Consider the following 26,436-nt stretch of genomic DNA (forward strand, 5'->3'; position numbering starts at 1 on the left):
ACTTTCATAAGAATATTTTAATATCCAAATAAACAAAATTTGAAAATTCCCATTGGATAAAATTTCAATTAAATAAAATCGATTTCGAACCAATGAAAATTCGAACCACTCAAAATTCGTTTCAATGTAAACCTCTCAATAAACATCATCAGCTGATACAAATTTGAAACGCTAGCCGTAGAAATCATAAAAATGCAATGCACAGCAGAACAAATCGAAGAGAAGCGCCGTCAAGCAAAGGAAAGACTGGCGAGAAAGCTACAAAGTCCAGCGAAACCGCCTCAGTTGCCCAATTTACAGGTAACACCCTCGAGCACGAGCCCTCGCTTCAAATTCAACAGAAACAAAACCGCTGGAGTCACGCCGAAAAAATGTTTCAAGCCGTATCAAAAACCAACAGATCAAAATATTCAGATTAACCAGAAGACTTTTTATGGAAAAAATAATTCCATGGTCACAATTAAATTATCAATGGTGTCTACTCAGAGATTTGTGGCTGATTTGGATTATTTGCAGCAAGCTATTGATATTTTTAAGACAATACCCAGCAGAAACTACTGTAAATACTTTGCTTCAATTAAATATATGTAAATAATAGATTTTTTTTAGGTACAACTACAAGAAAATGGGATTTTTCATTGAAAGACTATGCTTTGTTGATACAGAAAATAGAGAGTTGTCTAACAAACGTAATTTTAGAAAAAATACCTCCTTATGTAATAAAGAGTATGAAGAAAGAACCACAAAATGTAAATGTAGATTGGAACAAACTGGATCCTGAATTAGTAGGTGCTTTAATGCCTTTTCAAATTGAAGGTGTAAGGTAATAGATTAAAATGTTATTTAGAACACAATAATTATATATTTTTTTGCAGATTTGGCATTGAAAAGAATGGCAGATGTTTAATAGCAGATGATATGGGGTTAGGGAAGACTTATCAGGCTTTAGCAATAGCAAATTATTACCAAGAAGACTGGCCTTTATTGATTGTTACAACAGCTTCAATGACGTAAATTTTACAATCTTAATTGTTTTTATACTAACTATTGGTTATTTTTAGGACTAGTTGGCAAGAGACAATTCACAAAGTTTTACCATCAATTTCATTAATGTACACACAATACATGGTATCAGGAAAGGACTACATAGGTGACGCAAAAATCCTTATAGTCAGCCATGACATGATGTCCAGAGCTATTGATAAACTCCTAGAGAGAAATTTTGGTGTGTTTATAATTGATGAGTCACATGCAATAAAAAATCCTAAATCTAAATGTACCAAGGCTGCAAACAAATTGGGCAAAAAGGCCAAAAGAGTGATACTTTTAAGTGGTACTCCTGCATTGTCCAGACCTTGTGAATTGTATTCACAAATTGCTTTGATCAATGAAAATTTCTTTGACAATTTTTTTGAATACAGTAAAAGATACTGTGATGGCAAGAAGACTCAATTTGGCTGGGATGCTACTGGAAAGTCGAATTTACAAGAACTGGAAGTACTTTTACAAAAAGAGTTTATGATCAGAAGAACCAAAAATGATGTTCTGAAAACTTTACCCAATAAAGAGCAAGAGGTTGTTGAACTTGATGTCAATTTGAAGCAATTCAGTAAAGAGGACAGACAGTGTTTAAAAGCACTTGCTGCCAGGTACAACGACGCGACCCAAAAACAGGAAAAACATATGGCGCTCTTGCAGTTTTACAATGAGAGTGCCAGAATCAAAGTTCCATCAGTGTGGTTAGTTATAATTATAAGTAATGGTCTACTTTGGTTGTCTTATGTTATAAATATTTTTAGCTCCTATGTTTTACAAATGTTGGAACAAAAGAAGAAATTTCTAATTTTTGCCCACCACCATGTTATGTTAGATGCAATTGAAAAAATATTAATAAAAAAGAATGTCATGCATATAAGAATTGATGGAAGCACAACACCAGAACAAAGGAAACATTTCGTTGATAAATTCCAGTTGAACAGTGAATGTATTTGCGCTGTACTATCCATAACTGCCGCGAATGCTGGCATTACTCTAACTGCTGCGCAGTTGGTTCTCTTTGCGGAGCTTCACTGGAATCCCACTGCAAGTATTATATAAATTGTAAAAAAACAGTTAACATAAATACGATAATTTTAGATTTTGAGTCAAGCAGAAAGTAGAGCTCACAGAATTGGTCAAGAGCATCCAGTGTTTGTGCGATACTTAGTCGGAACAGGGACTGCCGACCATGCAATTTGGCAAATGCTTCAAGAAAAGCAAAAAATTCTAAGTGATATTGGACTGTGCAAAGATTCGTTCGAAAATATTTCCGTAAAAAAACAAGAAGAAGCTGTTAAACCATTGACTGAAAACTTGAATATAACTTCTAACTACACGCCGACAAAAATGTTAGATATCACAACATACTTTAAAACTGCCAGGAAAAGTGATGTTAGTTTTAATGAAAATTTTGATGATAGTGCCTTGCTGGATGATGGAATGGATGATTTATTTTGCGATATTGATATTTAATTTTTTTTTTAATTGTTTGTCTTATTACAAAATTATAATTATTTTATTTTATTATTGTTTTATTGATAACCCAATTAAAACAAATATGCTCATTTAATGTTTATTTAATAAGTTAAATAAATTAATATATATACATAAACAATTATACACTAGCTTCTAAAGCTTAGGTTCTATTTTAACAAAGCATTTGAATTTGTGCACAATTAAATTGTACTTTCTCTTTAATACCTGATTGCACAAGTCGCACCAAAAATACCTAACATCATGCATATTCCTAACGTGTATTCGTAACAAAATCTGCTTCCTGAAAACCCTTCTGCAGAAACTACAAGAATAATACTTGGGTTTGCTGAACACACTGCACCCATGCCCATACCACTCTTTCACAGTTAAAAATCCACCCTTGCAAGTCCGGCAATAAAACTTGGCCTTGTTGTGCGTGAACTTGTGAACCCTGAGGCTCTCTTTAGATTTATAGGTTTTATCACAGAATTCGCATTTGAACGGGCGATCCTTCAGATGCGTGAACAAGTGCTTCCTTAATATGCTCTGTTTCTTGAACGCCTTCTGGCACTCTTTGCATTGGTACGGCCGCTTTTCCGAATGAATCGGCATGTGTTTCGCCACGTTCTGTTTCGTACGGAAGGCCTTATCACAGATTGGACATTTGAAATTCTTAACGTTGGCGTGAACGTTTAAATGATCAGTCAGATCTCTCCTCGATGAGAACCCTTTGCTGCATATGTCACACTTGAATTTCTTGTACGTGTCCTCATGACGTTTTAAGTGTGCTTTGAGGTAGCGGGGGAACTCGAATTGTTTCTGGCAAATCTGGCAACTTAATGGTTCTTTGGTGAGCTCTTTTTCCGTATGGCTTCTCCGATGATTCTCGATGGATTTGTCATCGTAAAACACCAAGTTGCAAATCTCGCACGTTCTCGGTTTGTGTTTCTTTTCAACGTGATCCTTCAGATTGAAATAGAACGTGCTGTTCGCGCAGTATACGCAGTAACCGCTCTCTTTGAGTTCAATGTGTTTGTTCTGGTGATCTGTGAGAGAATCGGTGTCGGGAAGTCTTATATTGCATAGTTGACATTTTAACGGATCAGTGTCGCGATGGATTGCCATGTGATCCTTAAGGAATTCTTTACTGCTGAAGGACTGTTCACAATAATGGCATTTGTAGTTGCGGATTGCTTCATGCAAAACTCGTACGTGACGACGGAGACTTGTTGCTGTTGCAAATGGTCCCTCACAAATCTAGGACAGAAGCAATTCAAATAAATTGATAAAAAAGGTCATAATACACATACACAAAATACATTTAAAATAAAATAAGACAATATTTTTCATCTAACATTCTATTTATTTCCTACCTTACATTTAAACCTCTTAACTCCAGTGTGCACAATTTCATGGTCTTTCAAAGTGCTTAATTGTTTGAAGGCCTTACCACATTCAGTGCACATATAAGGCCGTGCATCGCTGTGCACTCTCATATGTAGTTTTGTTTCTCTATTGCTTGGAAAAGTTTTGTCGCAGTATTTGCACAGAAATGGCTTAGAACACATATGCTTCCTGACATGCCCATAAAATTGATTTTTATTCTTTATATGCATACCATTGCACACAAAACATTTATGTTCATTCTTGTGAACCATGTTGTGGATTTTTAATTGTTCGTCGTCGACGAATTTCGTATCGCATTGAAGACATTCGTGTGAATGCAATTCGTCACGGAGCGGTTCAAGTTTGATTTTGGGCTCGGGCTCCGTTTCCGTCGGCGAACCGTAATCGTAATCCAGGTCTGCCTCTTCTTTGATTTGAATAAACTCAGGTGTGGAAATTATATGTTCAGTTTCAACATTCTCCATTTTTTGAAGTGATGTTTGAATCACTTCGACATTATCACAACAAAAAACATCGATTTTTAACCTCACTATTGGGATATGTCAATGAAGCAAATGCAACAAGGGTTGCCTATGTACATGCGCATTTTAGATTTAATTTTATATTGAAAACAAATATAAAATTAAAAAATGAAACTAACCAGTTAGAAATTTGCAAATTTTATTTACACAAATTATACAAAAACAAAATAGTGGCGTATATACAAATAACGTTGCAAATATTCAGTATATACAAGTATGCAACAAAAATTATTATTTATTTATTTATAAATGTTGGAAGGATTTTAAATTCCGACATTAATTACACAAAAATAAATAATAGTGTATAATTATTCATCAATAAATTTACATTTAAAAAACATTAAATAGACTAGTAAATAAAATAATTTATAACTGTACAGTACTCTTTGTCAAGTTTCCTTCATTTAGTGCTTTGCACAAAAAAAAACTTTGCGTAAAGCTAAATACCAGTCTTTAAATCTTGTGCTCAATATGTTTGATAATCGCGAACTTACATTTTTTATATTTACAGTAATCATATCATTTTGCACAAGATACCATTCAAAATTCGGGAAACTTGTATAATATAAATATAATTCATTTCGTTGATGAGTTAGCACACATTACATAATACATATTGTGTACATTATAAACAAAGTAAAAAATACTTTAAAAGTATAAAATTAGTATAAACTAAAATGTGAACAGTTTAAATAAATATTGCAGGTACTAATATGAACTGTACAAATTAGACAACATCCATAAATCTATGGAGATTAAATAAAAATGATAGGACGAATAATTTTTTGATTTTATATGATATGGTAACCACAAATTTACAGAACAAACGACAGAAAAACATGATCTAAAAAGAACAGAAACGAAACAACACAGTTGCAATTGCAACGTTCAATAGAAAAATACATCAGCAACACCTCTAAAAAACTCGCCATCGATCCAAACACACCGCAAAATGCGACCATAATTTAAACAGTAACAGAAACTAGTACGTAACTGTCCGCAATGCGGCCAATAACAATCATTCACGCGTTCGACTGTGCCTTCTTTTTTCTGGTTGCCAGCATGTCGTAAAATGGATTGTGACTGATGCTCTGCGTCAGTCTCATTATCCATTCCTTCCTCTCCTCGTCAGAACTAGCAGACATTCTATAAACCGTATGTTTGCCCTCCACCACCTTCCCTTCCGAATCTGTCTTGCATGCTTTTATGAAATCGGCACCGCCGCTCGCGAACAATTCGAAACAATGTTGCTTCTGTCGGTCGGTGCACTCTCTAATCTCGATGTTTTCGAGTGGTATTATCCCCCTGGGTTCCTTATCTGTGGTGTATTCGAAGTAGTAGAGGCAGTTGTCGTTCAGGATGAACCAGCGCCGTTTCCAGCTCTTATAACGGCCTCCCTGTTTCCACAGCCAACCCTCCTTATCCGGATTGAAGAAGGTGTGCATGAGGTCGTTGCCATCGTCTTCTGGGATTTTGAATGGTTCGGCTTTTATGCTTTCGTAAAGGCTCTGGAATTTACAAGGGGTAATTAGTAAGTTAAATATGGACTAAACAGTGTGTACATACGACTAATAGTTCCTTGGGGAGATCTTGACCCTGGTTGATGCCACGATTCATGTTAACGAACTGGTCTATCGTGGGCTTTTCCTTGACACTCGGATTGTGCAAGCTGGTGTTCAACATAATTATGGCGAAGGATAGAACGTAACATGTGTCAGAGTTTTCGAAAATGTTGTTCTCGCCTTGGCAATCACAGTAACGTTTGGCGAAACACTCCATCATCCTGTCGATCTTTTGCGCCTCTCCTGGTAGGCGAAAGCTCCACAAAAATTGTCTGTAAACGATTAAAAAATTGTAGTAAAATAGAACAAGTATATTCGGAAAGGTAGTACCTTAATGCTTGTACTAGTATGAGGTCGGTGAAGTCGTGTAGATCGACGAAGGCCTGCAGCACCTTCTCGTTGAAATCGTTCTTCTCTCCTAGATAATCGCCGATGGCGGTCTTGTTCAGGCCTTCGCCCTTGTGCAGGAACTGAGCGACGTTATCGGGTGTTTGTTGCAGAAGACCCTTCTCAATCAAGTATTCGATCCCCTTCTTTGGGTCCATGTTGAATTTTTTCCGGCCTATCGACATCATCTTGGTCTTGTTGCTGTTCTTCCCGTCCTCGCCCGTGTCCAGGGCCTCCATCTCAGAGACGACCTCGTTGAGTTCATCTTTTAGATTCTGAAATAATGAAATTCCTGTCAGTTTAAAATTGTCCAAGTCAGAACGAACGATGCAAACGATTAGGTTTACCTGAAAACCAAAAATAGCGTGTTGTTCAGTGCCAAAAAATGCATTCGTTTTGTGAGTTTCTTTTTCGCATTCCCAGGCAAATGTAGTGTGACGCAATGCGCACTAATTAACGATCTGGTTTTTGTTTTGTTGGAGTCCGCGTAAAAATAGTTAATGTACGCAAACAATGTGAACAATTTCGTTTAATCCCCGAACAACAATTGCGACTTTCTGAAACGCTCACCTTCTCGACAGTCATCGACATGTTAATTGAATAAACACATAATAAACCAGCTTTTTTATTGTTAATGAGCCAAGACCTTGTTTTAAAATACAGCAACAAATTAGCGGCACACAAATACAACGAAATCAAAAAATAATCTTACCCCCGATGAACAGTAACAACAGGTCAACAGATTGTGTACGAGGAACGAGGCGCAAACACGGACGCACGTGCACATCGAGGCTGAGCGCTGCGTTTGTGCGTGGAACGCACAGAAATGAAACAAATAGAAGATTGGAAAAGTGGGAAAATGCACGCACGACAAGCACACACACACGCATTTAAGAAAAAAATCTAGAACTGTTAGCGGTAACGTTGCGAGATGTACTGAGAGAAAAAAAGTAATTCGTAAATTGGATTTCGTTTAGTCACTGGCTGATGATTATGTAAAAGTGTGCGTCTGGAGTTTTTTCTGTGCTACGATTCTCGTCGCCTTTCCCGGATTGAATTCGACTTAAACAATGGCACGATTGTCATATTGTACCAGATAATTTTTTAGTGCGGTTGTTTTTTCTGGTTATTGTTTAATTTTTGATAATAACCGCGTCTTTGAGATTCTATAAATTTTTCCATTGTGAACGATATAAATTAAAAATATTAATAAACTTTGTAATATTTGACTTTAGTCATTTTGAGATTGTGGAGAAGGCGCTAAAAATGTTGCGGTCAATATGTTCTTAATAGGGCTAATAGGCTAAACAAAATCAGACACTGGAAACATGTCGATCAATTTAATTTGTCCGTGAACATTGTTTAATTAACTTTTAACTGAACTACAATCTAAACGAGATTATTACTAATTTTGTTAAAAGTTGAGTAATTTAACATAAAAATACACTAGACACACAGTCAAATAAATATGTATCGACTTAATAATAATAGAAAAAATAAAAATAGAGAAGTATAAATTGATTTTAATTCATAACGCCTCCATAAATTAAAACTTACAAGTTTAATAACGTGTCTGAGTTGTAAAAAAGCCACACCGAGAAAAATCATCTTACAAAAACACTCACACAAATAAATTAGGATGCTACACTGATTTAAACTGAATATGAACAGGTACGAGAAAATTATTAAGTAAAGCAGTGAAAACCGACAGGTAGAATCCGAGAATAATGGAAGATCAGACTCTTTTGTTATTAAATGTGTGGCGATTATAAAAACCCAAAACATGGGGGAATTTGTCTCGAAATAGGTTGTCTTCTGAAATGAATATCTGACTCGGTGACACAGAAGTAATAAATTTACAAAATTAATTACTATTTAATTAGGTAACAAAAGTTAGAAAATATTCAAATTCAATTAAGGATATTGAAGAAGATTTGTTTAATGTTTTCAAAATTTTTATACACAGTATAATTCAAAATCATTCAATCGCAATTGAATTTAATATTATGACACAAATGTAAACTTAATTAATTGTTTGCGAAGTAAGTTACCAAAGGTTTTCAAATAAAAGTCATTTAAACAAAATTTATTAAGCTTTTCATATTTTTTATATAAAGTATAAATTAAATATGAAGAATTTATTTTTATGTTACAAATCGAGTTATGCTAATATTCATATAAAATTAGGAGAGCAGCAATGTGAAATTTTATAGGTAAAAGGCAAAAAATAAAACATTTCCTACCACTTTCTTGACACCGACAGTGAGATCCCAGGCACTTTTCGACTTCGGTTCGACCTTCTTCACCTTCTTGATCCTTTTGAGTGACGAGAACCAGCCGCCAGCATGGTGCGTGTTTTTTTTGTCGCTTGTGTTATATTGCATTGTCGCACAAAATTCACAAATCAATTTACAACGAAATGTTCACAGTACATCGAACGGTTTCTTCTTGCATATTTTATCAAAACTGGGTTATTGTGGTTGTAGTATCACAGATAATTACGACGATTTCTGTTCAAACGATGAAGGGCGATTAGAAAAATAGACAGATTCGGCGAATTCGTTGTTATGTTTGTACGGTTGTTTGTAACAATAAATAAATAATGTAGATAAGGTTTAATGCTAATGAGGTAATAGAAAAAGTTCACGCACAAATGTTGGATGAAAATTGTGGATGGCATTAAATTTTGGCGTTCAATTGCTTGGCACTTGTTGGTTCACTGACATTTTAAGATTGTGGCGAATATTTTTAGAAATCCGCTCCTTAAAAATGAACAATTAAGTCAAGTTTAACCCGTTCAAAAAGAAAATTCAAAACAAATTAAACGTCAATCAATAATATTTATAAATAAAAACTGTGTACAAAAAATATTTCCAAAAAAACTTCCAAAACAGTAACAATATTTTGCACCGCGGAAAAAATAAATCAGATTTAACGTGTCCTCACAATTACGCAAACTCACCCCCTTGCCAAACCCCCACAAATGCACTTGTTATAAATCACATACAACTAACTCTAAATGTGGTCCTGAAAACCACTTGACAAACGAAAAGAGAGAAAAAACAGCGTCCGACGTTCCCGCATCCTAAAATTAAACTGGCCCATGTAAAAAATAATAATAAAAGAAATGCTTGGGTTAGGTTAGGTAGCAAGTGCATTGGCGTGCCATCGGGAAACTGAGATAAAAGCGGCAGCAGCATGTCGCAAAGCACGACGTCCGAGCGTGGTCCGGTTCGAAATAGACGCGACGCGCTAATCGGAATGGCAAATTGTGTTTTTCACGATTCGCCTTTGATGTTTTTCGAATGACGCAATTCGGACTGTTTGCCGAAACGATTATGGAATGAATCCGAATTAGAAATCCACAAATAACACAACTGTACACAACAATAATGGGTCTTTTTTTGGCGAATTCGTGGACAATGGAAACAGGTCCGTAAACCCATGGGCGCATCTCAACGTTTCTCCTTCGAAATGCATATTTGGCCGGTCAGGTGAAAATTTTTTACTTCTTATTGGTTGTTTTTATAATGCGCAAATACGAATATACGATTATGTAAATTGATTCAAATAAAAACGTTAACACGAACTAATTAATTTATTGAAAATTGAAAATCAAGGACAAAATTTTAAATTAATTCCTTGTGTTTCCTTCTAAGTATTACTAAAACAAACAGATAAAAACCGCATTGAACAATTTGCGGAACAGTAAATTATAGTTATAGTATAATGACGCACTTGATTGAACCGTGACTCACAATAAATTCTTCACAATGCATATTAAACAAAGTAAAAACATAAATTGATAATGAGTTACTCATTAATTTTGTTTTTTGTTTGTCCTGTTTAAATTATGTTTATAATCGAAGCCAGATTTTTAAAGAATTCAGATTTTCTAATCGTAAATAAATTAAAACGCAACAATTCGATTGCGTTGTATAAAACGACTCGGCTTGTGCGTCCCTGAAAACTGACCTTTTGGAATTCCTGCGTCAACCGACTGTTATTTTGCACTACCATGGAAATACTTGAACACTAAAATGCATTTTTAATTACGTTCCGTTAATCATTCATCACTGATTTCATTTGGTACACGTAAAAATACCACGGGACCACATCTTGGGCTTCTAAACACAATCTCTTTGGATCACCATCCTCATTTAAAGTAAAATTTTTAAGATGATTTTGTAATCGTATATAATTTAATAAGAAATAGTTCGACTTTTTGGAATTCCTGAGATTCTGTAACAATCTAGTATTATTTGTACTAGACTTGAACATTAATGTGCATTTTTAATTTCGTTCCATTTATCATTCATCATTGACATCTTTTGCTAAAAGTAAGAATATGACGGAACTGTATCAGGGCCTCTGAAAACAATTTCTTCTTTGGCTCATCGTTAGAATTTAAAGCAAAATACTTAGATTTTCTTAATAAAGATAAATTAAAACGTAACAATTAGATTATGTTGTGTAAAAAGACTCGATTGTGAATCCCTTAAAATATATTATTTTTTTTTCAATTTCTGTCTCAACCTGAACATTAACGTTATTGGTATTATTGATTACATTTGCTCAACGTATATGATAAAATCACAATTTATGTCTCTGGAAATAATACTCACTGAATCATCGTCTAAATTTATAGTAAATTGGTTAATTAATATGTAACTTTCCATTAAATTTTTAAGCTTATGGAACTTTTAACTTGATATTATAAAGTTTTTATTTAAAATCTCCAGCAACCATTATAATTTTTCCTTCTTCTATGCATCAAAGCTAAAACATATTTCAATTTTATATAACATCCAGTTGATATCTCTGACCATTCTTAGTATCACTGTATTCATATCTTGTCCCCTTTTGTGCCTAGTTGATTTCTTGAATAAGTGCTAAATTTTTATAATTTTTAAATTTAAATTGTTCAGCTTGTAGGTAAATTAAAACGAAACATTTTGACAACCTTGTGTAAAATGACTATGCTTCCATTAAAACTGATTTTATGTGATTACTGTGTTAATCGTTCCTTTAATTATTACATTATTTGTTTTACTAGTTAAGTATAAAAATATGACGGAGCCACATTTGGAGTCCAAGTCCAAGTCAATTTCCCCTTTGGATCACCGTCGAAAATTAAAATAACATTTTTTAAAGATTTATTCGTTAAAGATAAATTAAGGGTTCAAATAATCTAGTCATAGATACATTAAAACGCTGTGTAAAGCGACCCGGTTCGTGCATCCCTCCAGACTGACCCATTTGAAATTTTTGAGTTAACCTACTGTTAATTTGCAGTACCAAAGAAATACTTTAACATTAACATATATTTTTAATTATCTACCTTTAATCATTCATAACTAGTTTTATTTGTTAAACGTTAAACAGGACTACATTTGTAGTGTATGTAAAATGACGTAAACTTATGTCTTCATTAAAACTGACTTTTTATGATTATTGTGTCAATCGTTCCTTTAATTATTACATTATTTGTTTTACCGGTTAAATGTAAAAATATGACGGAGCCACATTTGGAGCCTAAGTCTAAGTCAATTTCCCCTTTGGATCACCGTCGAAAATTAAAATAACATTTTTTAAAGATTTTCTCATTAAAGATAAATTGAGGGTTCAATTAATCTAGTCATAGATAAATTAAAACGCTGCGCAAAGCAACCCGACTCGTGCATCCCTCAAGACTCTTTTGAAATTCTTGAGTTAACCTACTGTTAATGTGCAGTGCCAAAGAAATACTTTAACATTAACATATATTTTTAATTATCTTCCTTTAATTATTCACAACTAGTTTTATTTGTTAAACGTTAAACAGGACTACATTTGGAGTTGTGTAAAATGACGTAAACTTATGTCTTCATTAAAACTGATTTTTTGTGATTACTGTGTCAATCGTTCCTTTAATTATTATATTATTTGTTTTACTCATTAAATGTGAAAATATGACGGAGCCACATTTGGAGTCTAAGTCCAACTCAATTTCCCCTTTGAATCACCATCATTAAAGATAAATTGAGGGTGCAAATATTCTAGTCTGTGGTGTGTAAAGCGACCCTACTTGTGCATCCCTCAAGACTGACCCTTTTAAAATTCTTAAGTTAACCTACTGTTAATTTGCAGTACCAAAGAAATACTTATATTAACATTAATATAAATTTTTAATTATCTTTCATTAATCATTTATTTGTTAAACGTTAAACGGGACTACATTTGGAGTTCCTGAAATCATTTTCCCCGTTTGATCGGTGATCTAATATTAAACCAAATTTTGGCACTCAGATTTTTAAAGTAATTTAAAAAACAATCGACTCTAATTCTGTATTCACATGGAAGTAATTTAAGATTAAAATGCACTTTCAATAAGGTTTCTTTATTATTGGTTTCGTTGACTAAACGTAAAAATATGATGAAACTACTACTCGGACTCTTCAAAAACAAATTCCCTTTTGGATAATCAAAATTTAAAGCGATTTTAAAAGATTCGGACTGTCTATTTGTAGTTAAATTAAAACGCAACAGTTTGATTACGTTGTGTAAAATGATTGGACTTGAGCGTCCCTGAAAATTGACCTTTTGGAATTTCTGCGTCAACTTGGTGTTATTTTGCCTGAGAATACTTGACCATTAAAAGGCATTTTTAATTATTTTCTGTTAAGCATTCATTATTTGTTCACATTTGCTAAACGTAAAAATATGTCGAGACCATATTTAGAATCCCCAAAAACAATTTCCTCATTGGATCACCGGCGAAAATACATTTTTATGTCCATTTTAATTGTCTATTTAAACTGCTGATGTATTTGTTATTGAATAAATCGAATAATAGACCTTCAAATCTTGTTTTGTATGTAAAATTGGGTGTGTTCGGTTTCTGTGCCAAATGCACTCGATTATTTACTTTGTGTTCGATCGTTTCGTTGTTTTATTGTGGTTGTTCCGAATTTGTGTTTAGGTTGCAGCATACGGGCAACGGACACTTGTTCAAATATTTTCTCAATAACAACTTCTACGGAAAACAATCAATAAAATTCTCCGCAAGATAATATTAAAATGTTTTTTTCGGGTGTTTTCGTTACTACCCAGAAAGAATGCGTCTCGAATCGATAAATCTAAGTAACCGGATTCGGTTTCCACTTCGAATCTCGTCAATGAAAAACGTCGGCGATTTTTTTTTCGTACTTGGCACTTGCCAGATTTATTTATAAAACTAGGTACGAACAAAAAATTTTCAGCACACCGCGTTTATATCGTTTGAAACGCGGTTCTCGGTATGAAGATAAAAGGCTGTTTATTCGAAAATCGTACGTACAAACACGAAAAACTTCCTGTTTAAACGGTTTCGAAACTTGTACAAACAACCGATTTGAACGCCCGTTCATCTGATACCACTTTGTTCATTTGTTATCATTAATTTATGTGAGAACGCCGATTTTTCTTCAAGAGACGTTCCGGGAAACGGGGTTACCCGGACTCGTCTCAACAAAAGGGGGGAAATCCGTGCCGATTCACACAAACCATTGTATTTTACATTGTCGGTTGATTATACACTTGAAGTTCAATAAGTCGATTGTCTTATTTTTATTTAAGTAGACACGCAAAGGTCGATATATTTTTAGACTTGAAACAGGACTCGATAAAAAATAAAATGTGTTGAAACAGGAGACTTTCAGAGCCACTTGTTGGGCCGGAAACACGACCGTATAATTTTTAATGCTTCGGCGATAAAAAAAACACTTATTTTGACTGTTTGCTGGTTAGAGCCGATTTGCTCGAAACCGTAAATATGTCCCAGGTATATCGTTGAAAAATTTAAGGGTTTAGGAAATTTCAGAATTATAATTGGGGGAAATCCACATGTTAATAAGCTCCAAAACTTCATCTTAGTTAAAAGTATGAGGCACTATATATATATCTGCTTTAACATATGTTTTGACTTGAAATAAATCTGAAAGTGATTCTTTGATTTTGTTCCTTCATTTGCCCTTTACAAATGTATATATAATTGATCTACTTTGTCAACAACCGTATAGTCCCATAATATTGCCTTCTTCGTAATTTACGTTGGGCGCCAATCATCCTAAATACTTGATGTATTTAAAAAATTATATTACAGAGTGAATAAAATAGTGCTTTTTATTTTAATATATTTTGCCAAAATTTTCCCTCATATTTTAATAAATACTACTTTTTCCAAATTAGTGAATCCTTTTTATACCTTGTGTAATGTAAAATTAACTTTTCTTGAAAATTAGACTACGGTATTCTATTTTCCTTTCTGAAATACCTGTCAATTTAAATCCATTGTAAATAAGACTTCACTTTAGACTTTAGAAAGTCATGGTTTCTTTAGGGCCTTGCATATTTTATAATAAACTTTTACAAATATTCACGTAAGACAGGGATGGCGAATCAATGGTACGCATGCCACAAGTGGCACGTTTGTAAATTTTGATGGCACGCACAAAAACAAAATTATTTTTTTTATAAGTTATCTCTTTTAAAAGAAATGAATTAAAAATTATTAATATACACTTAATTTATAATTTATGATATAAATTTGTAGTACTGAATACTCATCTTAGTATGTTAACTAGAATCGTCAAATTATACATTTTATTATTAAAATATCGCATGAATTCTCTCGAAGTATATAAAGATGCGTATTAGATAAAATTTTGAAGTATGAACCAGATATTAAATCTTTATCATCTTGAGTGCAGCACCAAAAATCACATTAAAAACAATTGTTTTTAACGTGAATTTTATTCTAAGTATATTGCTTTTTGTAAAACATTGATTAAAAAAAATTGTTCAAAATTCATTTCGAATGAAATTTTATTGTGGTACGTTACCTATTTAAAAAAAAAATTTTATGACTTTGTGGCACGGACATTAAAAAAGGTTCGCCATCCCTGACCAAGGAAGACAACACTTCTTCATCAATTATAACAAATAAGGAAGCAAACCAAAATTTTTCTATGATTTCTTAATTAATCGGATTAACAAACAATATTTTTGGTTTTTACCCAATATCGAGTGTCTCTGTTTGCACAATGAGAATGGTTCGTAGTTTTGGCAATTTCATTTTGGGATTCTCCATATTTGGATAATTCAATTATGTGGCGTACAGTCCTTCGTATTTTGGCTATGAATGTATATTTATTTAATCTTTATTTTATGTTTTTAGCAAATGTTTTATATAAAAATAAAATTATGTTATAAATTGTTTAACCTTTGATACAAATAAAATCATTATTCATCATTATTTCCGTCTTGTTCCATTTATCTCACGATTGTTCATGACTGTTTCCATCAGCGCAGATAAAAAACAGGTCACACTTCCACCCGCAGTTTTTCAGATAAAAACCACGAAGAGGAAATATAAATCAAAATCAATAAAAACTGGGGCTAATTGATTGACCGATTCGAAACTTGACAAACGTATCTTCATCGTTTGTGTGTGGGTTCGAATGAATGAATCATTCGGTTCTCACACACACGACGACGTCTGACTTTTTTTTATTATCTGTCTAATTGACACATGCGTTGCGACTACGGAATCCGTTAACCGTAATCGAGGGTTCATTGAAAAAATGTGAATCGAAAATGAAACCAAGGACAGGTGTGTTTTTTGCTCTCCAATTTAGTCGCTTTAAATTCAAATTTTAATTGCGACAATTCAATTATAATTAATTATTTGGACTGTTGTTATTTTTTTATTAATCGTTCGGAAAATTTAAATTAGTGCAGGTTTAATTGATATAAAAATGACCCAATTTTATAATTTAGGAATTAGGATAGGAATAATTGTAATTAAAATTAAAAAATACTATACTTCCCTAATTTAATTCACATTATAATTACGATTTTATAATTATTCAGATAACTTAATAATAATTTGTAAAAACGGTCTAAATTTATTGCTTATTGAATTATTTTTGTTAAATTATTAATCTATATTTTGTATGTTACAAATAAAAATTTGAAACTTTAAGAATTTATAAATTTATTGTTATAACTAAAATTATTATTGAACTTTCCTTTCTTTTCGAGTTTTTTATTTAAAATTTAGGTGGACGTAATTGGAAAAATATAAATAAAATAAATTGTTTAATAATAAATTAAAAGAAAATCAGTTAATAATATTTTGTCCAACACCTGTTATTTTCTCACAGAATAGATAATTTTAATGTTAACATCCTGATCAATGTTTTGTTATATTTCTTTCAAATAATTGCTCTTGATATTAACATTATTTTAAGTGAATTACATTTTGACAACATTAAAGGCATTTTTGCATCTCCTGTCTGTGTAAGATAACGAAATATATTCCAAAATGTTTGAAACAGTAAGTGTTAAAATATGTATTCTCTTCTCTATGCTTTAATGTGAGACAGACATATTTTGTTTTCAGCCTTTCGTCTTTTGGATGTCTAACATAAATGTTTCCATCACTAATTTCTTTTCCATTCCTGTTGTTTATGTTATTGGATTTCATCCTCAACTAATCGGCGGCAAATAATTCTTGAAATGTTTGAATCCAGCATTTCAGTTTTAATACTGGATAAACAATAGATATTATTGTGTGAGTCGATACTATTTGAAATTTTTCTACCGCTACCACAATTTTTTGCTTATTTTGAATTTCTCAATAGTTCGGAAAATTACCAATTTGTATACACAATGTCTTTAAATAATTTTAATCTGTTTCACAGCAATTTATTATAAGTTGTTGATAATACGATATTGATGACCCACCACATATATCTATACCACAACAGGACTGTGTTAATGCAGTAGTGTAGTCGGGACTATTCACTCAACCTCTGAATTAAAATACAAATTATAATAAAAAACACTGTCGTTTCAACATTCATAAATAAAATTATAAATACTCAATAAAAATTATAATGATCTGTAGTAGTGTAGTCGAGACTGTTGTCGAGAAGGTTGCTTTTCTTGTTACCATTTCAATTTTTACATTACTGAACTAAAATATATTTTTTTACTTTTTTTATTACCGTGTATAAACTAAATTTAATGACATAAATATAATAAAATGTATGCTAGAAATTATAATTGAAGAATTTAATTATATTTACATATTAGAGCACTTGTTGTTTTATTCTAATATAATAACATTACAGTTTGAATTTTATTATTGTATTTACTTGTTATTTTTTAAAACATGAAAGGCACATTTTAGGATAGTTCAAAGCGAAGAATTCCGAACCTTACGACTGTGAAAACATTTCTCTCCTCGCACGAAAACAATGAACAATAAATATCCAATTAAAAATTTCTCGTCGAGTTTATCTGTGCCGATCGGAAAATCGAGGAAACCAGAATGTTAAAGCGAGTCCCGTTCGAGACAAACTTAAAACAAGATGCAAGTTATTACTTAAATATTTTCCATCGATTACTAATAATAATAAAAAGAGATGACGAAACGATGCGCGTTTAAAACTACATCTAATTAGTTATGCATAGTTTAAGGATTAGTTAACACAAACAAAATATTTCACCTTTCACCGCAAATTATTTTTACGGAATCGATCGAACGCAGTTTTCTGATGAATGAAATTGCGACAGGAAAAACCGGTCATCGAAGCGACACAATTAACAGGCATTTAATTATCTCGTGTGTGGTAATTATGAGGTTTAATTTATGAAGAGGGAGAAACACGATCGTCTAAAATTGCTAAAGGAACATTAAATTACTTGATAAAAAGCGTAAATATTGATTAATTAGCGAGTTTACAAAGTTCGTGCTGTTTGACGACGAGTAATTGCACTTAATATCAAATTAATTGGATATGACTAAAATTAAAATTATCGTTTGCCAAGTAAATTCCTTCTCGATAACGCATTATTCATAATATAATTCTAATGAAGTTTTCCAATTATTTTCATTGTATTTGAGAGATTATTAAATACCATTGTACTTTTTATTCACTTTTATCCATTTGTGACAATCTTTCGAAGTATCAGCCACATCCACAATCAGCAAACGTGTATTTTTTAACAGCAATTATCACCGTACAAGCATAACGCGACCGCATTGTATTACTCATTTACCTCGTCAACGTCAAAAAACCTCCCTAATTCCGAAAACAACTACACAAAAACCAATTGGCTAATTCACTTTGCACCTGCACCTTTTGCACATAAATTAAAAATAAACGAAAAAGGACACTAAAGGCGCGCGCGAGCGTCAAGTGAAACCGGTCATGGCGACGTGCTGGAGGCGCGACGGTCTGTCGTCGACTGGCGACGACGACGACGACGACGATCCACTACTGTTCGATCGTTCAAATTTATCGCGCGTGTGTTTGTGTGTCTGGCACGTTTTTTCGTCCCCCCATGTGGAAAATCGATGCGATTTAAACCGAGAAACGTCACAATTTTCCGACTTATTTAATTAAATTGCTTGCTTCTAAATACAGTTTATTTATAATTTATACAAATTAAAATAATTAAAAATAAATAAATAAAAAAATGAAATACAAAATAAAAATTTACTTTTAAGTTTCTAATTACGATTATTCGATATTATAAATCAAGAAACAGAATATATATACACTATCCCTCATATGTAGAGCAACTTTAGAAATTTTCATTTGTCTTTATAAAAACACTACAGCAATATAATTGTTTATTAGTGGGTTTAGTTAGGTATTTATTAATATTTGAAAAATATTCAAGGGTTAAAAGTAGAGCAACTTTATAATAAAACAATGTATATTTAGCCTTCTTTTATTTAGTATTTAGTAGCATACCCATTATTTTTAATAATTTCTGAACACCTTTTCTTCTTGATTTTAGTAGATTTTCAATATAATCGGTCGAAATTTCGTTTGAGTGATTTCGAACTTCTTCATAGAGTTCATTCATATTTGACAGTCTTTTTGCATGAATTTTCCAATAAATTACTCCTCAAAAGTTTTCCATTGTATTGAAGTCTGGGTTTTGTGCTGGCTAAGGCATGACACCTACTCCTTGAGAAGCGAACCATTCTTTAACTAACTTAGACCTGTCTTCGGCAAATGGAAGCACATGATTCTACAGAATGTCACGATAAACAAAACGATCCATTACCCCGTGTAACTTAACCAGTGGGCCCATGCTAAACCCAGAAAAACATCTCTAAACCATAATGCCTCCTCCACCATGCTTCACAGTGGATCTAGTGTACTTGGCATTATATCTTTCATTAATTGGTCCTCTCACCTACGAAATGCCATCAGATTTAAATAATTGGAGCCGACTTTCATCGGAAAACATGTTTTCCATTGTCCATCAGTCGAGTTCACATGTTCTCTTGCAAAAAGTAGTCTAGCTGCTTTATAGTTTGCAGAAATGAAGGGCTTCTTTGCTGGTTTTCTACCATAGAGACTAGCTTTTAGTCCTCGTTTTATGGTACTCACCAATACACTGAGTTCATTTATTTTTTGATTTATGCGGGATGCACTGATAAGTGTCACGAACAACAAGCGTTTTTGTTGTCCTGTCCAAAGGTCTGAGAGTCTTGCGTTTTCTACTAATTTTCGTTACTCCTTCCAGTGTATTCCTTCTGTTAAAATTGGAAATCGTCTTCGAAATGATCAATTTGTTTAAATTTAAATATACTGCAATTTTACTCTGCTTTTCACCATTCCGGAATTTTTCTACAATTTGTTGTTTAGTTTGCATTGATAAATGGACACTTCTAGGCATTTTTAGCTTTAAGGAACGATGTCTGCCACAAAAATAAATTATAAAGTCAATTGTATTGAATATGAGGTTTGGCTTTGCTTATGAACTCTGTCCGAAATAAAATGTATAAAAACATATATGTAAATAAAGATATTCGTATATAAATTGAGGTAAGAAATGTTTAGACACTTATTAATTAATTTAAATTAAAAAGAATTGTTCTTTTGTTGCTCTACATATGAAGGACAGTGTAATGACTTTTACTGTCCCTGTCATGCATGATGTCTCTCTGAAAATTCAGTCGGATCAAATATTTTCCGATTGGTATATATTAAATTTCCTAATTGTATTTATGACTTTTAAAACAATTAAAAAATATAAAAAATTATTAAAAAACATAAAACAGAAAAATTATTAAATTTGTTTAATACGTACTTCTAGAACAAGAAAAAATGACTAAATGTTCCCAATTCCTTTTAGTATTTATCACTTAAAAAAATAATAATAATGTTCTTAATTTCTTTTAGAATTTATTATATACAAAAGTAGAGATAAAAAAATATAAAAAAACAATAAAACAGAAAAAGTTACTAAATTTTTTTAATTACTTTAGTACTTATTATAGTTTAAAAAAATATATTAAGTTAAGAAAAGAAACAATAAAAACAGAAAAAGTTACTAAATGTTGTTGAATTCTTTAAACCTTATTTTTTTAATTTCTTTTAATATTTTTTATTACTTTGAAAGCAGTTAATAATAAATTTAAGCCAATATTTCTTATTTTTAAAACAGTTGAAGTATATAAAAAACATATTTATAATCAATAAAATGAAAAAAATATATATTAAAAGCTAATAATTATTTTAGAATTTGATACTTGTAAAACAATAGAAAACAATAAAACAGACAAATCTGCGGAATTAATAAAGATAAATGGACGTTCAGATTTACGTAATTATAACCTGAAGGCGGAAAAATTTTCCTTTAGAATCGTGTCGCGTTTCCCGGATTGGCAACGACGAGAACGAGACGATTTTTCGTCGGGCGAACGCGGAAATTGCGGCCTAAATTTAGAATCGCGCTCGTCGCAAATCTAAATTAACATCGAGCCATTCAATTCCAGTCCGACGAAAAAGCCGAATTATTATAATAATTCAAGACTATAACGAAACGTAGGAGAATTTACATTTTTTCATCGGCAGACACAAAACCGACGAACGATGCGTGACGGGAATGCAATCCGAGCAACAAGTGCACACACGGATATTTTCTGTTTGGTGCCTTTCTTTTCCTTCCACGCTCACGATTTAATTGTTTTTGCCGGAACCGGAAACACTTTTATTCTTGTCGATTAATTAACAATTGTTATAGTCTGTTTGCAGTTGTTTTATCGTTTGGCAAACTAATTTGTTATCGTTCGATCTATTTATTCTAGTTTACAAGCAAGTCGTTGCATAATTTCGAAGTCAATATTGTTAATTTCATCCTAATGACGCCGAATAAACATTTACGTTGGCAAAATAAATGACTGCGTATCGCGGGCAAACATTTATCCACATTTACTTACAACATAGGTATTCGAGTCGGTGTATAAAATCAAATATTGTTTGTTACAACATAAACACCAAGTTAAAAATATTCTCCAAAATTCCGACACCAAATTTTAAATGCGAGTGAACAATCTTGCATTTAAATATACAAACATGACGAGAATATTAATGTTCTGACTGCCTCTATGAATTTGGTTTCAACATAAATACAGAAGCTTTCTTGTACAATTTTTATTTGTGTTGTAGTATTTATTTTATTTAAAGAAGGTGTCTAGAATGAACAACAAGTCCGGAAAAGATAAATTGTGAATATAGGATGTATAGGAAGGTGATTCTCCCAGTCACAAAAATAACTGAATTTTGGTTATTACCATTATTATCAAATCGTGTAATTTCTTATTTAACAAAAAATATCTTTCTGAATATTTTTACGCAAAACATTTACATACTACATCCCACAATACTGGATTACAAACCATCTAAAATACACGTAATAAATCATTTAAAGTGAGAAAAAAATAGACGGGTCAATTTTTTGAAATACTACTCTAGTTTTTGTTAGAATACTCTTTTGTTAATGTGTATAACAAGAATTTAACTTTATAATTAGTGGAAGTTTAAGTTATTTTTTGAAAAAATTTAAATACTTCAAAATCAAATTCAGAATATAGTAGAATTCAAAAATGCCATAGTTATAGTGTTCCGCTTAAAAAAAAACAGGGTTAGTGTCACTTTCTATCGAATTTACTTTTGAAAAATAGATAACATTAGATTCTAGCTGAAACCAATTCACATTGATATGTGATATTAATTTTAAACTGATATATCTTTTTTTCCTATAAAATTTTAATTAATCTGTTAGATGATTCACCCAGTATAGCATAAACAGTTTTTCCGGCAACAAAAAAAAAAACTATGCCTTTTATGTCTCACTTTTGACGCTCTATACCTAAAAATCTTATTTATGGAAGCATTTTCGAATAAATTCATTTTTATTTATTTTTTTTTTTTAATTTTGGGAGTTGCTCCGACATTTTTGACTACAACTCGAAACTAATTAACCAATTATTTCTAAATAAGTATTCAATTACTGTAATTAATTATTCTACAACTTTCATAATAAATATTCTAAAATCGATACCAGAAGTTCACATATCATGGTAGATGTAATATAAATAACAATATAATAAAGTCCACCTTTTTAAATGAACATGACACTTATGAAAAAAATAAGTTACGGAAAATAATAATCGAATAACAAATTAGGAAGTTAATAAATAAATTTGACATTGGAAATGATATGTGGTATCGATTTTTAAGCGAAAAGTTGTCTTTATTAGGTTATTAGAATCCCTGGTATCTGATAGTTGTAAAATATTCTATAAAAAATCAGTGTAATTTTCATGTTAAGTGAGCCAAAATTTATGGAAAAATCATAGTAGGAAATGAAAGACAAAATGGCTGTAAACCAGTATATTTTATCAATAAAAATGTGCATCTTGGGATTTTGATAATGAATTGATTCTTTGTTGGAAAAAATTATTCATCGAAAAAAAGATGGTGAATTGAATATCATTGGACACGTAATTTAATAAGTTTCACAAAGAACTATAATTTATCTCAATCAGAATTATCGTTCACACTGCACACTAGTTTAAATAAAATTGTAAATATACCGTTATCTAGTCTTCACCGTAAAAAAATATAAGAGTTACAAAATTTGTATTCCGTCTAAAATTAAAATTCGTAAACCAGTTTTATACAAAAACATATATCTCACATAATTATCTGTTGCGTACATTTTTACAGTGTTAGTTTTATCATCCGGAAACAACGATCCGGATAAGAAAACATATCGTTTCTGTAACGGAAACCGGACGACGTATGTGCGAGAGCGATAATTCAACAACGCAAAAACAATTCCATTCAATCGATCCATAATGGGGCTTTTATGATTTTTTTGTGTCCGAAATGAACATTATTATGTCGGTATATTTATAAACCCTCATCAATCACATTCAAACAGTCCGTCATAAATCGATGATGGAGACACGCACAAACGTGTTTCTATAAATACACACACAAGCGGCGTCAGAAATAAACGGGGGCGTTTGCAAAAATTTAATATAATCGAATTTGAACTTACGCCTAGGAATGCGTTTTGTTTGCGGTGTCATTACGAGGCCATCAACTCGCGTTTTAAAGAATGCGGGGAAAAATTTTAAATTTTCCGCAGATAATTTACATTAGTATAATTGGATAAAATAGTCAAGCGTTTAATCATTAATATGTTTTTGCACGGTGGTTACGTAACTGTATAAAAATCCAAGGATGCGCTCACAAATAATTAGTTAACAACAATCACAGTAAATTTATACTCTCAATATTATTAAGTTATGTTATACCTACAACGGATTCTTATCATGCAAGTTAAATATAATTAGGAGGCATTAAATAATGTAAAAATAGAATGGCCCTTTCTACATAATGTCAATATAAACTCTCGATAATTATTTTATTTCTATAAAATATGATTGGATTATTATATAAATTTTATAATAAACCTGCATATATATACAAAAAACTTTATAAAACAAAATGTAATTGTAAGTAACGAAAAGAAGTCAATTATAAATCTAATAATAATAACTATTAAACATTAATGGATAAGAATAAAGTAAAATAAAATCTTCACTTATATGATTTTGTATTACATATTCTATATTATAAAATGAAATACAAGCCTTACACTTAATTTGATTGAGAAAGTACATTATATTTTTATGGTTCATCTTAATATTTAGAAACATATCTATAACTATAATTTTTTTGGTTTTGACATATTTTAGTTACATTGTGAAATTGATTTAAAACAATTATGATTACAATAATTCTGACCTCTATTTCGTGTTTTGTTACTACTTCGAAAATTAAAGTTTTTCGAATTTAATTCATAATTCTTAGAAATTAATGGTATTTCTTATTTTTATGAGACTGCTCAATTTACATCTGTAATCATTTATTCTAATTCTTTTTTGAATTTGTTCATCTTAAATTCCCTTTCAAATTATTTATTAATGGCAGTTCTAAATGAAGACATTAACACGACCCTTTATATATATATATATATATATATATATTGAAAATAAGATTACTTCAATACATTCATTAAAATTTTATCTATTTTTATTACATTTTCATTAATTATTAAGAAAATGAGTCCATTTGAGTGTGAATTTTTTAATAAAAAGTCCTATTTTCTGACTATTAAATGTTTTATATTGAATTCCCAGTTTATTGAACTTTATATTTATGTAAGTGTTTGCAAAATTATTTCAGTTGAAGACAAACTTTTATAACGGATAAGATAAAATTTTGACCATAAAGTAAGTTTTATGATGTAATTAAATATACACAAATTACATCTCTTACAATATAGTTTGAAATTTTACTTGTAAAACAGAAAATTTTCTGTCTATTAACACACTATAGGCGGGCAGTAAAATAGTCCAAACTAAGTTGTTGAATGATAACAAAAAATAAGGGATAATTCTTTCAGTTCCGTATGTAAACCAATAGAGTAAAATTATCTCACCCCGCTTTTGAAGCAAGTACATTCAAAAAGGTAAAAATTACCCGACCAGCTAACAATCAACAGTTTTCGAGACGGGTATTTTTACCCGACCCGCTTATAGTGTGTTAATATTAATATCTTATTTTTTCTAAGGTGTCATTATTTTCTACTAGTTCTATATTTTTTAATATTTATATCAAGTATTATTATTAAAACATTCACAGGAATTTTATAAAGGTACTCTTAACTATACAAATGCATGTTAATAAAAGTTTAAATAAATAATTTGCCTTGACAAAAAGCAGATGTAATATGGGTTGCCTACATTTCCAATCTAATAAAACTTAAACAGTTAATAAAAATAGGTAACAGTTATTAAATCCATAAAGGGTTAATGTTGAAGTGAAAGAATGACTGAGTCACAAATTGTGACCTGTTAGTTCCTAGATTTAGATATTATGATGATTAAATTGGACAATTACTCATGGCTAAAGTAGATGATTAGATTAATATGTGAAGGCAACACAAAAAATAAATAAATCAGATAAACACTGTTATAAACGCTAGTAAAAATAAATATATTGACAAACCTGTATTTGTAAGAGGAGATCAGTTTTTCTTCTTCTGATTTCTATCAAAATTTTTTGTTGTTCCTGTGTCAAATCTGAAAAACAGTCACAAACATACATATTAATCATTACTTGCAAACGGGAATCACAAAGAAATTGCTCCCGCAGTTCTATTTTAATAATTTCAAGAACGACACGGACAAAATAATGCACTTCACAACATGTAAACAACTGTTTATTTTTAGGTTAATAGACCATATCCTTTCGTTCTAATTCATAAACGCAAACTGATATGATTAGCGTAATAAAATCTATTTTATTCAAGTTACGTCCGATTAGAATTATTTCGCAAATAGCAAAACGGGAGCCCCTAATAAGTGACAGCTTACCGTTTATGTCGAAAGTGTCCACACTGTGTCCAGTTGTGCCCATTATAGTTCGTTTGTAAACAATCAGAACACACACACTTAAACTGACATTTTACACGTGATTTATTCATAAAATTACATGTAACACACAAACTGACAGACTAACGCCATTTTTTGATAACCTTTCGTCAACGTTTTCAACAATCACTGCGCATGTCATGTTATTTTTTTATTGTTGTGATGGTTGTGTCCTTGAATAAATTAAAACCGTTTTAAATAT

At 31.4% G+C, this 26,436-nt stretch overlaps 3 protein-coding genes across 5 annotated transcripts; 1 reads left to right on the plus strand and 2 right to left on the minus strand.

Annotated features, from left to right (window-relative positions):
* The first annotated feature begins 42 nt into the window (after nucleotides 1–42).
* LOC109600524 (SWI/SNF-related matrix-associated actin-dependent regulator of chromatin subfamily A-like protein 1) lies at nucleotides 43–2,562 on the plus strand. The gene is made up of 6 exons (XM_020016682.2): nucleotides 43–559; nucleotides 610–823; nucleotides 876–1,010; nucleotides 1,062–1,739; nucleotides 1,800–2,082; nucleotides 2,137–2,562. Exons 1-6 carry the CDS (start codon nucleotides 193–195, stop codon nucleotides 2,509–2,511), a joined length of 2,052 nt encoding a protein of 683 aa, XP_019872241.1. The 5' UTR covers nucleotides 43–192; the 3' UTR covers nucleotides 2,512–2,562.
* Nucleotides 2,563–2,599: 37 nt separating this feature from the next.
* LOC109600523 (gastrula zinc finger protein XlCGF46.1) lies at nucleotides 2,600–4,437 on the minus strand. Its single transcript, XM_020016681.2, has 2 exons — nucleotides 3,888–4,437; nucleotides 2,600–3,771 (listed from the first exon to the last, which is right to left on the minus strand). Exons 1-2 carry the CDS (start codon nucleotides 4,383–4,385, stop codon nucleotides 2,668–2,670), a joined length of 1,602 nt encoding a protein of 533 aa, XP_019872240.1. The 5' UTR covers nucleotides 4,386–4,437; the 3' UTR covers nucleotides 2,600–2,667.
* Nucleotides 4,438–4,564: 127 nt separating this feature from the next.
* Nucleotides 4,565–26,354, minus strand: LOC109600535 (cytohesin-1). Of its 3 annotated transcripts, XM_049965546.1 has the most exons (6): nucleotides 18,479–18,676; nucleotides 8,635–8,901; nucleotides 7,104–7,190; nucleotides 6,335–6,666; nucleotides 6,009–6,276; nucleotides 4,565–5,950 (listed from the first exon to the last, which is right to left on the minus strand). In XM_049965546.1, exons 2-6 carry the CDS (start codon nucleotides 8,773–8,775, stop codon nucleotides 5,465–5,467), a joined length of 1,314 nt encoding a protein of 437 aa, XP_049821503.1. In that variant the 5' UTR covers nucleotides 8,776–8,901; nucleotides 18,479–18,676; the 3' UTR covers nucleotides 4,565–5,464. The 3 variants fall into 3 exon arrangements, with proteins under 3 accessions (XP_049821503.1, XP_049821515.1, XP_049821509.1); XM_049965558.1 differs by lacking the exons at nucleotides 7,104–7,190; nucleotides 8,635–8,901; nucleotides 18,479–18,676 and adding exons at nucleotides 25,810–25,883; nucleotides 26,178–26,354; XM_049965552.1 differs by lacking the exons at nucleotides 7,104–7,190; nucleotides 18,479–18,676 and having other exon boundaries at nucleotides 8,635–10,097.
* Nucleotides 26,355–26,436: the final 82 nt, after the last annotated feature.

This window comes from Aethina tumida, chromosome 1 (assembly GCF_024364675.1).
Source record: "Aethina tumida isolate Nest 87 chromosome 1, icAetTumi1.1, whole genome shotgun sequence".
Taxonomy (NCBI): domain Eukaryota; kingdom Metazoa; phylum Arthropoda; class Insecta; order Coleoptera; family Nitidulidae; genus Aethina; species Aethina tumida.

Coding starts and splice junctions, on each gene's coding strand:
- LOC109600523 (XM_020016681.2), bottom strand. CDS start 4,385: ATGGAGAATGTTGAAACTGAACATATAATTTCCACACCTGAGTTTATT. Junction 3,772..3,887: donor TTAAGAGGTTTAAATGTAAG/GTAGGAAATAAA, acceptor CTTCTGTCCTAG/ATTTGTGAGGGACCATTTGC.
- LOC109600524 (XM_020016682.2), top strand. CDS start 193: ATGCAATGCACAGCAGAACAAATCGAAGAGAAGCGCCGTCAAGCAAAG. Junction 560..609: donor AATACCCAGCAGAAACTACT/GTAAATACTTTG, acceptor GATTTTTTTTAG/GTACAACTACAAGAAAATGG. Junction 824..875: donor TTTCAAATTGAAGGTGTAAG/GTAATAGATTAA, acceptor ATTTTTTTGCAG/ATTTGGCATTGAAAAGAATG.
- LOC109600535 (XM_049965546.1), bottom strand. CDS start 8,775: ATGCAATATAACACAAGCGACAAAAAAAACACGCACCATGCTGGCGGC. Junction 6,277..6,334: donor ATACTAGTACAAGCATTAAG/GTACTACCTTTC, acceptor AATCGTTTACAG/ACAATTTTTGTGGAGCTTTC. Junction 5,951..6,008: donor TCCCCAAGGAACTATTAGTC/GTATGTACACAC, acceptor TGTAAATTCCAG/AGCCTTTACGAAAGCATAAA.